Genomic DNA, 16096 nt, shown 5'->3' on the forward strand with positions numbered 1-16096 from the left:
CTTACTTCTGAGCAATATGCATAGGATTGCAGCATAAAGTCTCCCGCTAAAATCAATGGGACTTAAAAGTTACTAATTTGGGGTGGATCTTGCCCTTTTTTAATCCCAGGGCCACAAATTTATTGGAGGCAGAAAATGACTTCCACTATAAAATAGTTAACATTCAGTACATCAATGGGCAGCATTGAACATTTCTTCATTTCCTATACAAACAGAGTGAAAACTAGACAAAAGGACCTAGGCAGAATAAAAGAAATAAAGTCATATTTGTCTAGCATTATAAAAACATAATGTGAAAGCAACACACATTAAATAATAAATTGTGGTTTTGGAAACAGCAATAGACATAGAAGGCAGAATCTGAAACATAGGGATGCAATTAATAGAGGATAAAACACAGAAATTGAGTGTTTAGAATAGAGGAAAAAACAGTTACGACATTGCAGTAGGGACATGTCTGCCAAAAAGAAAGGGGAAAAAAGAAGTTGCAGTCCTATAAACGCATACTTGGGAGTAAACTCCACTGAGTAATGTGGGATTTACTTCTGAGTAAACACATATAGGATTGCACTGAAGTTGCCTGCCAAGGGAATCTTGTCATTCAGTGAAGATGAAGATTTCTCCATGTGGGATTATAGCACTGTGTTGCAAACTGAAACTGAAGCACCAAAAGCTATGAAGTGATATACCTGGCCCATAAGGCAAGATTAAGGCTGAACTGTTATATTATATGGATTAAATGATGAGCTTAAAGCAATAGTGGTAGAGGCATTTTTAAAAAATATATAGAAAAGAAAAACACCAAATATGATAGAAAAAGGTAGAAATATTTGTAGAACGGGGTTAATTTAATTGCAAGATAAATTTTATGGCTGGAAAAGGAATGAGGGAGGCTAATCATTGATCCTATGAAAAGGAGTCTAGATAGACTACTGGAATGTACTCTGTTTATTCTGCAATACAGCTGCCTATACAGAGCAGCAACTAGTATTGATGGCTATATAGCCGTGTCTGCCCTAACTGGACAAAATGAGATTGCACCAATTAGAAAACATCCTTCAGGACAGAATCCTGAGATAGCAAAGAGAAGCCCGTTAGAGAATCTGATCTGTATGCTCATCTCAAGCACTGCAAAAATTGTGCCTGAGAAAGGGATTAAACAATCATCAAAGTATGGCAGAGGAATTTGTATTTTGCCTTTCAAACCACAATGTAATTTCATTACCTCTCAGGATTACATCTGTAAAAAGAATACCATGGCTGACCCTCCAGTGCAATGCAACAGCGACCATGCCTCTTTGCTCTGCCGAAAACCATGTGCTGCTAAAGTGTTAACCGAGTCCTGTAGGGGGCTGTCGAGTTCTTCCGCGTTTACATTCTGTGGCTGCCACAGCACATGGACCCAAAAAGCCTGCAGAGCTATTTGGAGGAGGATTGCAATGATGCTAAACTGAGCTAGTCAAAGACTTTGTCACACCTCCTCTGTAAAAGAGCATGTCTGCTTCACGCTAAACAGATAAGTAGACACATCTTCCTGGATAGCCAGTTCCACATTTTTCCATTAAGGCTTCATGGAACCCAAGCTTACATTACATTTGCAATGACCAAGGTGGGGTTTTTTTAAAGGCTTGCATTGCTCTGGGACACAAAATGCTTCCATTAATTACACTCTATTAATGAGTACCATGCAGCACAATCCTATGAATGTATACTCAGAAGTAAGTACAACTGTGCTCGATGGTACGTACTCCCAGGAAAGTGTTATGGCCGCAATCCTAAGATACATAGGTGACTACCTATGTACACCTATAAGTAACACCAATGAACACAGTGAGCCTTAGGTAAAGGGACCCCTGACCATTAGGTCCAGTCATGACCGACTCTGGGGTTGCGGCACTCATCTCGCTTTATTGGCCGAGGGAGCTGGCGTACAGCTTCCAGGTCACGTGGCCAGCATGACTAAGCCGCTTCTGGAGAACCAGAGCAGCGCACGGAAACGGCGTTTACCTTCCTGCGGGAGCAGTACCTATTTATCTACTTGCACTTTGACGTGCGTTCGAACTGCTAGGTGGGCAGGAGCTGGGACCGAGCAACGGGAGCTCACCCCGTCACGGGGATTTGAACCGCTGACCTTCTGATCGGCAAGTCCTAGGCTCTGTGGTTTAACCCACAGCGCCACCCACGAAAGTGAGCCTTAGTTCTGAATAAAAATGTGCAATACTATCATGTTAACTCCCCCATCCCTTTGCATTACCAGGTAAACTGAATGAAAAAAGTTGACTGGAATGGCTTCCTGTCTACATGAACAGAAGTTGCAACACATGTACCAGATTAAAAGGTGTTCTAACTTTTAGTGCCCCTTGGTCTTAAAAGCAAAACAGATTTTTCTTGCAGTGCCATACCCAGCGTCATCATTCTGTCTTCATTTTCCTTCCCAATCTATATAACATAATCTGATGTTGACAGACTGCTCTTGACTGGGCAGTGACAGATAAAACAGAGCTCCCCATATGCCTCAGTCGTCTTCACAGCCTGATCACTAGGACTACTTGTCCGAATAACAGCTGAGCGCAAACTCTGCTCTTAACCCTCAGTAAATGTGCAACTTTTGCCTGTGGATTGTAATAATAATAATGCAGCACATCAGTTGGCATGATGCTTTAAATACAAGAGGACTGGCCTCGGCTCTAAGCAGTTTATAATTTTAAATTACCACAGGAGAACAAGAACGGAACAGAAGTGGAGGCAGGGATAAAGAGGGGGAAATGTGTATATGACTCGTGTCACACCTATTTTGGTTCGGTTACAGTAGGACATATTATGCAAAAACCGTATTATAATCAACATTTCATTAAAAATCAAATTAATGGATCAAATTGCTTTTGTTTGATTAAAGCAGTGTTTCTAAATAATCAGGAGGATTTCTTAAAATGGCTAATTATTTTTAATGTGCTTTTTAACAAAAAAATAAATAAAGGGTGGCCAGTTCCACGTTAGAAGAGGTGCTGGTTTTATTTACGTATATCTCTCACACTTACACAAAGATGTAGGACCTCTTCGAAAATGGTGGATGTTGTGATACAACTATGCAAAATCAAAGAAACAAAGACTGGAATCCAGCTGGAAGGGCCTTTGCTCCAGTAGATGCCTCCATCAACAAAAGAGGAGGGAGGAGATTTCCCTGTCCAACTTGAAGCCCCCTCAGGTTGAAAGCGTTTAGGGAGAACCTCCAAATCAGGGTGTGCTGGAGAAATGGGAAATCCACAAAAAGTCACCTCTCCTTCTTTTCCATTAATGGAGGTGCCTGTTGAATCAGATTTTGTCCATAGCTAAAAAACCACTAAATCAGATTCCACTTTTAAGAAAAAAACAGCTTTATTTGTTTGTAAATTTATGCAAAATCAGCTAAGCAATTAATTAAAACTCATAGAATTGACTATGAACAGCCCTGACTATAATAAATAAGTATAAAAGTAATCCCAAATATGAATATTATATCTTCTAAAAAATTCGTTGCACTGAAAGTCAGTGTGAATATTTCATAGATCTAACACGTCAGAGCTTTTTGAAGTTTCTATTCTGTGTTTGCGCAAAAATTTAAAGTGTTCGTGTTTTGATTCCAATCTGCTGTAACCTCAAAATAGCAGGTTCATTACATTTCCCCCAAGCTGAGCAAAGTAGGCAAAACAGCACACTGAACAACACTACCACATCATAAGAAACTGCTTTATACTTAACCAGACAATTGGTCCATCTTGCCCATTAGCATCAACGCTGACTGGAACAGGCTCTCCAAGTTTTGAGAAACCCTATCCAGGGACTGAACCTGGGACCTTCCAGATGCAAAGCAGATGTTCTACCACTGAGATATCTTAGTGGTGGATCTAGCTGATACTTCAGCTAAACAAAAGACCCAACCCAGGAGATGGTTTTACAGTTTTGAATCCATGTGCTCTCTGAACAGAGGTGTGGGGATAGAGATGAAACTTGTGGGAAAGCGTGGCTTTTGGTCACCTGACATCGTAAGCCTGGCTGAAAGCAAATTAATAGAATAAACAGCGATGGTTTGTCAACAGCAGATAAGGAACCTGATAAGGGACACATCACAGGGGTATGTGATCTGGAGCAGGGGTAGGGAACTTGTGGCCCTCAAGACATTGTGAAAGTACAACTCTCAACATGTTGGCCATGCTGATTTGGGATTATGGAAATTATGGAAACTTCTCGGGGTCCACAGGGTTCCCATCTCTGCCTTGCAGTCATGAGGAGAAGAATCCTCTCCTAAAAACTGAGATGGTCAGACGGGCTCAGCAACAGCAATAAATGAATAAATAGCAGCCAAGGCACCTCTGTTATACAAAGCACCCATCACACAGGAGGAAATAACAAGTATTCCAAAGGCTGGGATAGCCTGACTTAAAATTACCTTTAGTATTTATGTACTGAACCATAACCTCACCAGGGCAGGAACCGATGTGAATAAATGTGCATAGCGTATGGAACTGAAAACAGTGTTGGCGAACGAACATCCAAATCTCCATCTGGCTTTCAATGGAAAGTAATAATCTAAATCCCTTTGAAAAGCTCTATCCAACTAATGAGCAACAGTAGCAAGAACTGCTCTCATTCAAATGTGCTTTGTAACCATCGCTTTACCTTCCAAATGCTTTCGAATGAAGTGAATTATCTCTGAAGGGACTCAGAACTTGTAACAGACACTAGCTGTGTGACCTCTGTTAATCCACCCAATATTAGGCTCGTTAGTCATCAGGATAACAACTGTATTTTGCAAATCAGGCACTGTTATCAGATAGACCAGCAAGACCCTATACAATGTCTAATAGTCCAACAACATCGGCACCAAGATATATAACTGCTTCTATACAAAAACCTCTCTTCTAATCCCTCTTAAACTCAACAAGACTGATTGGTTTTTATTATTCATGAATTAATTTTTAACACTTGGGCCAACAAGGGAATTGAATCTATACAATTTTGCACAGACTGAGGCAAAGAAGCTTCACTCTGACAGAGAGAAAGAAACAGTCTGATTCTCTCATTCTTCAATCGACAATTAAATAGTGTTTACTCTATTTCCCTTAAATTCCTACATGCGAGTTGAAAAGAAAAGTGAATCAATGCAAGATTGCTTGGGTATATGTATTTCTCATATTTATTCCTCAGATATATATATGGATCAAACATATTTTGTGAACAAATGCAGTATTAAGGCTCAACTGCACTGGTTCTTTAAAGACAGGAAAGTATTTTCAGAAGATGAGGAACTCTCAGATCAGTAAGAAAGGGGAGCAGCCATGGATATCTTTTTTTGCAGATGCTTTCTGCAATATTAGTCTGAGAACTAGAACTGCGAAAAAGGAAACTATCTGTTATTTTAAAAGAATAGTTGATGTTTTATAAGTTTTAAAAAGAGAAAAGTTGTTTGATGCAATTAAGTGTTTTCAAGAGCAATCTTTTGTGATGGCTTCTAGGGGAGAGGCATACAGTCCTGAATTTCTCATATTGTAATAAACACTGAATGTACAATACCCTAAAATACCCCTTCCACAAAGTTCTTGAAGAGCCTGCATGAAACATACATGAAACTAGAGAATGATAAATCCATAGAATCAACCTGCTTGATTGTTGCCAGACTAAGGCAGTGATTTGTTAATGCTTTGTAACAAGGCAGAAAAAGTGATGTCTGCTTCTGCAACATGCTGCTTGCTCTCCTGCTCTGTTTGCTCCACATCAAACTATATCTTCCAATAAGCCATATGAGCACTGTATTTACATTTTACATTACTGTGCATTTCTGTTATCTTTATACAATAATCTTTGACGTTTCACAAGCATCGACACAGAACTACCTTTTAAGGGAGATAAGATTAAGTTTATTCTATTGCTACAGACTGATATGCTTAGAGATACAGATGGTGATAAATGTAGACTGCAGGTACAGATTTAAAAGTACATTCATGCTGTATGTAGAAGGATATACATATAGCATAGGAATACTTCTGTGTACTAAATATGCACCTATACTGTGCGTAGTTCACACTGATTTACATATATATTGATTCTCACATGTACTATATGTGTGTAAACGTAGCACAGATAAGCCTTTGCATATATACACACATTACTCAGGCTTACGAGTGCAACTGAAAACAGATTCCTTTCTATCACCTATGCAATGCCTGCATGAGAAGAAAGGTACAGCCACATGAACATTTATTCTATAGCTATGTCGTCCATTACCCTTTATTTAAAGTAACACCTGAATGCACCGATTGCTACCTTTCTCAAAAGGGTGCATTGCTACAACCTGTTAATGCAGGATCTACTACTAGAGAGAAGTCAAGGCAAGCCTTTCTAAAGGGTATTGGGACATCAGCCGAAGAAGCCCAGCCTGGGGTTATCTTTGTGCCTGGAAGGAAGGTTGTGACAAGCAACACCTTCTCCCCCTGCCTCTGGTCCCAGGTTAGACTGCATTGCAGACTACCCTGACTCCGATGTCACCGCATAACAAACCAGGTAGCAACACAAAGGCCCCCTTCCTTGCAGATACCTCTTTTTGACAAAGCAAGACTTGTATGCCAAGCTGACTGCTAAAGTGTGGCAGGCAATGGGCATTAAGGTTTTAGGTTTCACCAGATCTGCTGCCGCAGCACAAATGCCCCTGCAATTCTCCCCACCACCACCCATCCTCCCTGAGTTACTAAAAAAGTAAGTGGCATAAAAATAGAAGCACTTGAGATGTTGAATGAAGTGGTAAGAGGAGAGGGGTGGCAAAAGGACAGAAGTATTTGGAAAAGGATAATATGGGTGGTGGTAGCTTATAAAGATTTTGAATGGAGATGTGCCTCAGCTATTTATCATCAACATTTGATGTTAATTTGAAGTAATTTCCACATATTAAATGCATAATGTGTTTATAGCAATCAAAAGCAAAGACCCTGTAACTCAGATGTCATTTTGTATCAGAGCGTGTTTTTGCTTTTTTGTTTGTTTTTAAGAGGTGGGAAATCTGCAGAGTATCTCAGGAATAAGCCCCCGCTACTAATCCAATGACTGTCCTAGAAAATGTGAAGACCTGTTCTCTCCTGAAATGAATATCCAGATTCTTAACAGCCATCTACGCAGATAAATAATCAACAATTATAGGTAACTGGCATTCGCTTACATTTCAAAATGAGTAAAAAATTATTTGCATAAAGACCATCTTGCAAAGCCATTGGCTGAAGAGACCTATAAAGTGACATGTATAGCAGTAAAAGGATATGTCCTTGGTCTCTGGGGCACACTTAAAGAATATTATAAAATCTATTTTACCGATAAAATTATATTTATGTCCTTTACCTCCCCCTGTATTTTTACAGGAAAGAAGCAACAGTATTTCAAACAGTAGTTCTCCTATATAATACCAAACCAAACCTTTTTTAAAAACATACTTTTTACCCTATGCTTGGCTAAGCAAAACAATATGCGCTCAGGTACCATAAACAATGAGTGCTCCGTTTCAACAGAAAGGTGTTTTAAAGGGTAAGAGTGCAAGAGTAAAACTTGAATTACAAAAGAAAAAGAAATTCCCCCCAAAATTAATGTCCACTGATGGGAATTCGGGTTTTATATGTATACATAGGGTGGTAGTCAGCTAGAACAGCTCAGTTAAAGTATATACTGTCAGCCCAGAAGACGGATAAAAGACCATCTCCTTCGTCACCACAGAAGATGCTCCCAGCTGGAGGTCTTGAACACTACCCAACTGTTATTTGATGCATACAAGGCATATGAAAATAGTTTTAGTTGAACAAGAGAGGAACATGTGGGCACAAGGATATGTCCCAATTTTGGGAGCCTGCCTGTGGTGTTTCCCTTTCCTCCCAGCCACCCCATAAACAGGATGCAATAATTAGGGAGATACCCTAGAAATCAACGCCTCACCGGCAATGCAGAATCGGACAAGATACGCCGCCTCTCTCTATTCTCAATCCATTCCCTTTCACACTAAAAAACAAAACAAAAACAGCTTGGTCATGGCATGTTACTGCAACTTAAATACTGCACACAAAAGGGACAAAAAAGAACCTCTAGCATGACAAAATTTGCATGAGAAAGCAAACACCTCCTGGACATGCACACACTCAAAGTTTGTGAATTTCTGAATGGACTCTGTGTCTGCTGTTTGCACGACACTCCGGAGGCAGGAATATTATTTGCAGATTGATAAAATTAGCAGGGAACTTGGACGTTTAGGGGAGGTGATCCCCAAAAAATCTAAACATGGAGATTTCTCCCTGGGGAGTGAGAAAGTGAACTCAACACGGTAGACGCAGGGAAGACAATAGAGCAAAGGAAGGGACAAAATCAGTCACAAAGCTATCACAAGTTGCGCGACCACATTGTGCCACCTGCTCTTCGCAGTTTGCCCGTGCAAAGTACAACCGGATAATTAAGAGCAATGCTGTCTGCGACGCTCATGAGGACCAAGCAGCTCAGCAAACTAGTATATGTTAGCACATTCTTCTTTCACACGGGGAAAAAAACGTAATTCTTTCTGGAGAGAGCTCGGAGCACAGGGAACACTAAGAGCAGAAATCTATGAGCAGCAGATATGCCCAGACAAAAATGCCGAGTTGGCACGGGTTAAACAGTGCACACCATTCCTGTTTGGCTAACACAGGGTCAAGTCATGTGCAGCGAAAGTTTCAACTCCTTAATCCCCCAGAGCTTGTTTGCTAATTACATTTGCAATTACAAACATGACAAAGATATTATTCTGCAGTGCTTTCCACTTCAAGCAGGCGCACTTTCCCTAACAGATAGTCACCTCCAGCAGCACACAGCTCACAAGTGCTTCTTGACAGACAAAATAACTGGCACTTCAGCTGTAAAGGCCACTTTGTGGGCAGTCCAAGTGGAAAGAGGAGGCAGGAAAGAGCTTTTGAGACAGGAGGCCAAGCCAGGGCAGAGAAGGGAGAAAAATTAACTTGTAAGAGCTCCATAAAAATTATTCTCCAGAAATGAAGCTCTCCCCCCCCCCTTTCAAGTCTCTGTCGGGGGTTTATAAATTGCAAAATTCACCCCAACTGATACAATTTCAAGTTGAACTTTAATGTGCTTTTCTGTCTTACATCAAAACCTGCTAGCTGTGTGGAAATAAAGCATACTCACCCCCCACCCCGGTTAATTTCTAGATTTGGTCGTGAATGGCATTTGTTATGTTGACCTATCCCTAAACCAATTCATTAATATCTACAGCATCTTTAGTTTCACGCTTTGTAAGAGGTTACTGTGGGACGCCTGTGCTGTGTGTGTGTCTTTGACACTTCCTAGATAATGTAACTATTTCCCCACCTGTTCATATGTATAGAAATAAAAATAATAAAATCGTTATTGAGCAGCTGTCAAACGAAGCGTGCCAATCTCACTTTTAGCGTGAACTTAATATGTTTACTCAGAGGTATGTTCCACTGAGATCAGCGGAGCTTACTCTTTAGTAAGCATCCTTGGGATTGCAGCATATTTAAAGGAAGTTGAAGGAGCATCTAAGTGTCTCCAGAGTGCCATAAGGTTCCACCCACAACAGGGTTACCACGACCATTTATCAACCCCAGTGTGGTAGTAGGCACAGAACAGAGAAGGGAGAGCTATAAGCATTTCTGGCTTATTCTGCTTTTGCTATTTCTTTCTGTATGTAAATGCATCACAAACATTTAGACATGCTTATGAGATATTTAGTATGACTGCATTCGTGAAATGTGGTTACATAACAGTTTAAATCTATACTCTTCTCTTCCCCCCCCCCCCAATCTTGGAAGTGGTTGTATATCCGGAACAAAAACATTTCAGATCTTTAGAGTTATGGCACATATGGAATTTCTTACTGGAGGGATTAAATAAATGCGGATGTGAAAGACATGTCACACAAACAAAAACTTTAAAATGAGAGAACAGTAGAGAGCGTGGGAGTGGATCAGAAATTTAAAGAGAGAGGATTTCAAGTACCATATTCTCCCAGAAAAATAATAATAACCACGGTGAAATTTCTGTCACAGCAACTTTCTCTGACGCAATTCCTCCAAAGTCTTGTCCCTCTCAGGCTAAACACAATATCTATTGATTGCTTCCAATCAATGCAATGAAAATATCCCTGTCCCGCTGCATTTCCTTCCCTGAAATATTAATAATAAATTGATCTTTCCATAATTTTCAATAATTGATATGAAAAAGTAGGACCTGAAAGACAGGCAGAAGAAAGGCTAACATTTTCTTTTCACATTCAAGACTAGCCTGGCTCTTGAAAAGGGGACCCAGCGACACAATAGGAAATCTGTTCAAGGGACAAGCTAAGTCCCGTTGCTTTGCATTACAGCTTCTTCTTGAATTAATTTGTCAGTAAGAAAATAGACACACAGAGCAACAACTCCCTATTGTAGGTACACAAGAGCGCCCAGAGCACTTACAGCTTCATTCAGTCTCTCTGTTTAGAATTTTCCCCCCAATTCACAAATCTGGAGAGAAGGTGAAAAGAGCAACCACTCCTCACTCTAGATTTCCAGGAGTGCCTAGAACTAAAGTCGCTTCATTCAGCTTTTCTGACAATACAGAAGGAAATGCACTTCAGCAATCCTTCAGAATCTAAGTCACATTTCTTTGGCCTGTAAATAAGGATCAACAGAATCAAATGCAAAATATAATAATTATCCCCAGTTTATTTGAATACTGAATGGAATCATACTGATTCCTCTAAATCTGGGTTTCCATGTTCACAGGTGAAATTATTATTTTGCACTTTCTTTTGCAGCTGATAACTCATTTATTGGGCCGACATTTCTGCATTTTTATTTAACCTGTCAAAGAAAGCATTTTTAACAGGCACACCTGACAGAATATTGCTGTACTCCAAAGTGACATTTTTTTTCATAATGTGCTAACCTTGGTCTATTCTATTATTCCATACACACTATTGATTAGGAATGGCAAAAGATATCGTCCTACAACATCTGAGGCTATAGCTGAAAGGAAACAAGGAGGGAGAAATCACTTCTCATCTTGGGCTGTGACATTAATGCTAAAGCAAACAAAAAGTGCTGAATTTCACTTCAAGGGATATTCTAGGTGTTGACAATTACAGTCTGAAATGTAAGCATGATGTACACGCATAGATACATGCACAGATGTAGCTGGACCTCATACATATTTATGCACACATACAGATCTATATTACACAACTGCTGTACTGCAGACAAGCAGCACTGGTACAGTTTGACTAATTTTGTGGACTTTACCTGCCTTGACCTGAAAGAGACAAACTGCAGATTCATTTATACAGCTGGTAGTTTTTTTGTTTTTTGGGGGGGGGGCTTTTTTTTTGTATGCTTGCTTGCTAACCCTACTCTTACAAAAAGTTTCAGTTTGCATCTTGTTCTCCATGTTACATTCAGGCAGGTAGATTTTTCTAACATATATTGGAATTGCTCCAATATATATATACGGAGATGAAATTAGCAAAAGGATATAGAAATGCTTGAAGTCAAGCTACCAGGGGCAAGATCCTAAGCTTCATGAAGGATACTGCTAACACTTCTTTTCAATTCCCTGTTGAAGGGCTCACATTTGAACTTTCCTAACCCCAGTAAGGTGAAATGCCATGTCCTGAGTGAATAGATGCTGATTTCTTCAGCTCAGTCAGGCCCTGGTGAGAGTCACTGTAGGACAGGATTTGAACTCCGTGGTATGTACTGAGTCCACAGTCCCGAGACCTGCATGGAATACTTCTCTGCCACATCTGCTACTTTCTCAATATTAAAACATGTATACTGCAAGTTCCAAATCAGTGTTTGGAACATATAAGGGGAACCAACCACTAGCTGCAGCCATACTCATTTTTTATAATCAAATGGCTTTGCAAAATAAGAATAGCTCCTTTTCAATATTATGAATTAATATGTGCTTCTTGCTTATTTAAAAATAGCAACAATAGCCATTACAGAAAAGGACCGGCTTTCAAATAATTGTGCAAATTATCTAAGTGACCAGCATTCAAGGTGGGAACTTGCAACACATGTGCAGACAAATGATTTTTTAAATGCTCTTATAAAATAATCCATACAAATATTTACATATCATTTTAAAAAATGCTGCTACAAACACGTGCATACCCCAGATGAATTACCATTTGCACAACCGTAGCTGGCCTTGACTTACACCTTTGCTGTATTATGCAACAAATATGTAAATGAAAACAGAAATGGGATGCAGAAATAATTAGACCGTGTTTTTCAGAATGCCTTTTACCCTGCACTTTCTCCAGTTACCAGTGTCTTCTAAATCCATTTTTAATGCAGTTTATGAAAATCCTCCGGACCTTATATGGCACACAATCCTTCAACATCAACAACAAAAGAAGTTCCATGCCAACTCAGAAAAAAACCACTTCTGCCAAGTCTGATAGGACTATATTTAGTAACATGAAGAACAGTGTACCTCTTCTGCCCATCCATTCCGTTCTAGGAAATCCACCTGGTCCACTTTTGTACCTTTAATTGGAAACCAAGTTAAAACTGAAGCAGGAAAATTGCACCAGGCTCACAGCCCTGTTGGTTACTTTCTATCAAATTTTGCAAGCCATTAAAAACAGAATATGTTAAGTACTTCATTTTGGTTTTCTTCCTGAGTCTGCAACCACCCTTCTTGTTCTACAAGTAGGTTGGATGTGAACAACAACAAAAAGTTAGGAGGAAAAGCACAAAACCAGAGGCTACAAAACCATAAAAGCCTTCTTTTGAAAAGAGACCACACTTCACTTTTTAAGCTTGCAGTTTTTAGTAAAATAAATGGTATTTGATTCTATTTTATTCTGAATCCACTGTTTTATGAAAATAAAATTTGGAGGAGAGAATGATAATTTTATAATATAATTTTATTATTTAAACCTCGCCAATCTGGCTGGGTTTCCCCAGCCATTCTTGGGCGACTGGGGAACTTTACTTTTAAATAGTTCTGTAGGAGAGATTAGCATAGACCAAAGTGCTATGAAAAGCATGAACCAACAAAATTAGAAATTTTCGTATACAAATATATATATATATCACTAGAGGAGATGAGGAATGACAGAAGGATTGACAGCTGCTCAGGAAAAAAAGAGATGAGGAAAAAAAGAGATCCAATGAAACAGAGTAGGGAATGATTGTTTTCAAAGAAATTATAGCCCTTTTATATTTCTTTTTCTAATGTGTAGCTTTTTTAACTATGCCCTATCCATCCGGGATGACAGGACAGCGGAGGTCTTTCCCCCTCTGGGCAGCGCACGGTGCTTTCAGGCGCTTCATGCAGACCAAAGCACAAACACACACAAAAGGGGGACTTGGCTGCTTCCTTCGCAGCTGATTTATCAGAAGAGGAGAAGCGGGCTGGAGAACGCATCGCGCAAGAGGAGCGGACGCAAATGACAAGCGAAGCCCGTTCACTTTCCAAAGTTCCACGCAAGGCGCGCAGCTTTTATTTGCTTAACAGGAAGCGCAGGCAAAGCATCACCGCTGCATCGTACAAAGGAAAAACAAGAGCACCAGCAGCTGACGATCTGCCTGTCATCATCAGTCCCAGCTTGGGATGCTTGCTCCGGTCCACTCACAACATCCCTACACTGGCTTCCCTGTGAACAGAAGGGTCGCCTTCTCTGGGGAACTTCAGATGGAATACAATTTTTTTTAAAAAAATAGCTCCCAATAGCCACAGAAATATATTTATGCATATATGCATATATATATATATATATATATATATATATATATATATATATATGAGTGCGCATGGTACGCTTTGGTGCACATACATCTCTGAGTTAATACAGCCGCATAAAACTTTTACAGTAAAGCAAAAAGGCCACACCTTTCCAACGTTTGTCAATCTACATGCCTGGGAAACAAGAGAAAGAAGTTTTACGATCGTTAAAGCCGCGCCAGTTGAAGCCACCCTAAGCTAGTTGCTTTCCACGGCAAACCTCTTGGGGTTTTTTTACGGCAGCCCCACTGTCTAGGCATCTCTCCAAAGGGAGAGTTGCATCCTTCCTGCTTGTTAAGAGAGGCGCAAGCTATTTACACCATGATGCACAGCACACACACGCGCGCAAAAAAAAAAAAAAAAAAACACTTTGGCACATATTGTAGCCAGGAGGTGGTGCAGGTGTGATGAGAGATCTGCATGCAATTGGGGGGGGGGGCAGAGAGGCTTGAGAGAAAGTTAAAATAATTCCTTCTCCCCTTTCCAACTCAAACGCATCTGGCTTCCGCTCGCTCTCCTGCAAGAGTCCAAAAGGAGGAGGGGGAAAGAAAACACACACACACACACACCCCGCCTGCAAGCAGCATCCGCAAGAAAGAGAAGAAAGCAAGGAGGGCACCTACTGGTTGTGGTAGCTGAGAGGGTCTGAGATGCAAAGTTCGGAAATGTCCATCAGTTCTGTTTTAGCATTCCCAGTTGGCAGAAGGGGGTGGGGGGAGCGACTAGATCACACCGAGGAGAAAGGGAGCGAGAGGGGGAAAGGGGAAAGCGCCCGAGGCAAACTCGGGGAAATGACCAGACTCGGGGAAAGGAGGGGAAAAGGAAAGCGAGCGGGAGAGAAGCAGAAGACGGAAGGCGCCGGGACAGAGAGCAGGACAGGCAGCCCGGGAGGGAGAGCTCAGCGCTTCGCCCATCCACACGCTCCCGCTCATCCAATCACACTGAAGCGAGCCGAGAGCAGCCAGGCGGCAGAGGCGGCCCAGGCGCCGGAGATTTAGATGCCACTAACCCCCCCACTGTCGCTTTAAGACGGGCCGACTGGTGAATATGGCACGGCTGCTATTGGCTGCCTCTCAGGGGCTGGACTTGGAGTGACAGAGCGGCGGCGGCGGGCGGGGGCGAGAGGGAGAGTCTGCGAGGGGAGCGCCGGAGGGAGGGCAGCGCGAGGGCGACTCGCAGCAGACCCGCACGTGGCCAAACAGCCGCCGCAGAAGCCGGGAAGCTCGCTTGCTTTCGCGCGCGCGCGCTGCCGGAGGACTGGCGGGTTGGAGCGGGGGCGGCGCGGGCGACCTTCACACTCATTCCCACGCGAGGAGAGAGCGGGGCGAGGAGAGAGGGAGGCGGGCGGGCGGGCGGCGGACGGAGCGAGGAGGGACCTCGCGGCCGGCTCTGAGGGGCGCGCGCGCGTGTTTGGAGCGGCCGCGTGTAGCTGCTGTCGCCGCGTCCCGCCCGCCTCAGAGGCTGCCACTCGCTCCTTTCCCCGCCGGTTGACAGGGAAAGAGGCGCTTCAGTGCCAATGGCTGCTGCAAACGGCGCGGGTCGGACGCCTGCCTGTGTGGCTCCTTGCTTTTCTCTTTCTTTCTTTCTTTCTTTCTTTCTTTCTTTCTTTCTTTCTTTCTTTCTTTCTTTCTTTCTTTCTCAATTTCCTCAAAGGCAATTATAAAATGATCCTGGAGGGAGCGGGACTCTGAGCCAAAAGGGAAAGGGAAAGGGGTGTGAGAGAGAGAAGGCAGCGTTGGCATTGAAGCTAAGCAGTTCGCAGCATAGACACTGACAGAGAGGAAACGAATCCTCACAGAGCCTGATCCTGGCTGACCTCCTCCTCCCCCCCCCCCCCCCGCCGCCTTTCTGGCAAGGGACGAGGTCAGTCTCCGTCCTGCAACTTTTGGAAATAACTTGCAGGACGCGCCTCCGTCACACGCACACGTTCTCTCTCACACACAGAAACAAACGCACAGCCGCCCCCCCCCCCCACAGTGGCTGGCCAGCCTGGCGCGCGCACGCGCGTGGCTGCCAATCTGACAGCTCTTTATCAGCCCATTAGCGAAGCTCTCGGTTTCCTAAGCGCCGCTTATCCCAGAATGGTGCCTCGCGCCTTGTTAGCCGCAGATCGTGGAAACGGCCAGCGTTGAAACGTTTTTATTGGGGAGGGGGCGGTTTTGAGCGGGGAGGGGGAACACAAAACAGAAGAGGGCAGACTTAAGCGCCAGATTCGGTCTCTTTAAAACGTACAAACAGCAGCAACAAAAAAGGCACAAACCTAAAAAGACTCTCACGCACAACGTTCTGTAAAGCGCAGAGGCAAAGT

At 42.3% G+C, this 16096-nt stretch overlaps 1 protein-coding gene across 4 annotated transcripts in view; it reads right to left on the reverse strand.

Moving 5' to 3' along the window:
* ESRRB (estrogen related receptor beta) overlaps positions 1 to 16096 on the reverse strand; it is a 155073-nt gene that overhangs the window by 84625 nt on the left and 54352 nt on the right. Inside the window, exon 2 of one of the 4 annotated variants that reach the window (XM_083502713.1) lies at positions 7948 to 8010. The exons of 1 other annotated variant lie outside the window; for it this stretch is intronic. Coding sequence is in view for 1 of the 3 variants with exons in the window: in XM_083502711.1 (XP_083358837.1) it covers positions 14412 to 14461 (50 nt within the window). In the remaining 2 variants the exon portion in view is untranslated. Of the gene's footprint in view, positions 1 to 7947; positions 8029 to 14411; positions 14756 to 16096 lie in introns of those variants that run through there. 2 more of the 4 variants (XM_083502711.1, XM_083502710.1) reach the window with 2 other exon arrangements.

Source organism: Podarcis liolepis, assembly GCF_965112155.1.
Source record: "Podarcis liolepis genome assembly, chromosome: 1".
NCBI lineage: Eukaryota > Metazoa > Chordata > Lepidosauria > Squamata > Lacertidae > Podarcis > Podarcis liolepis.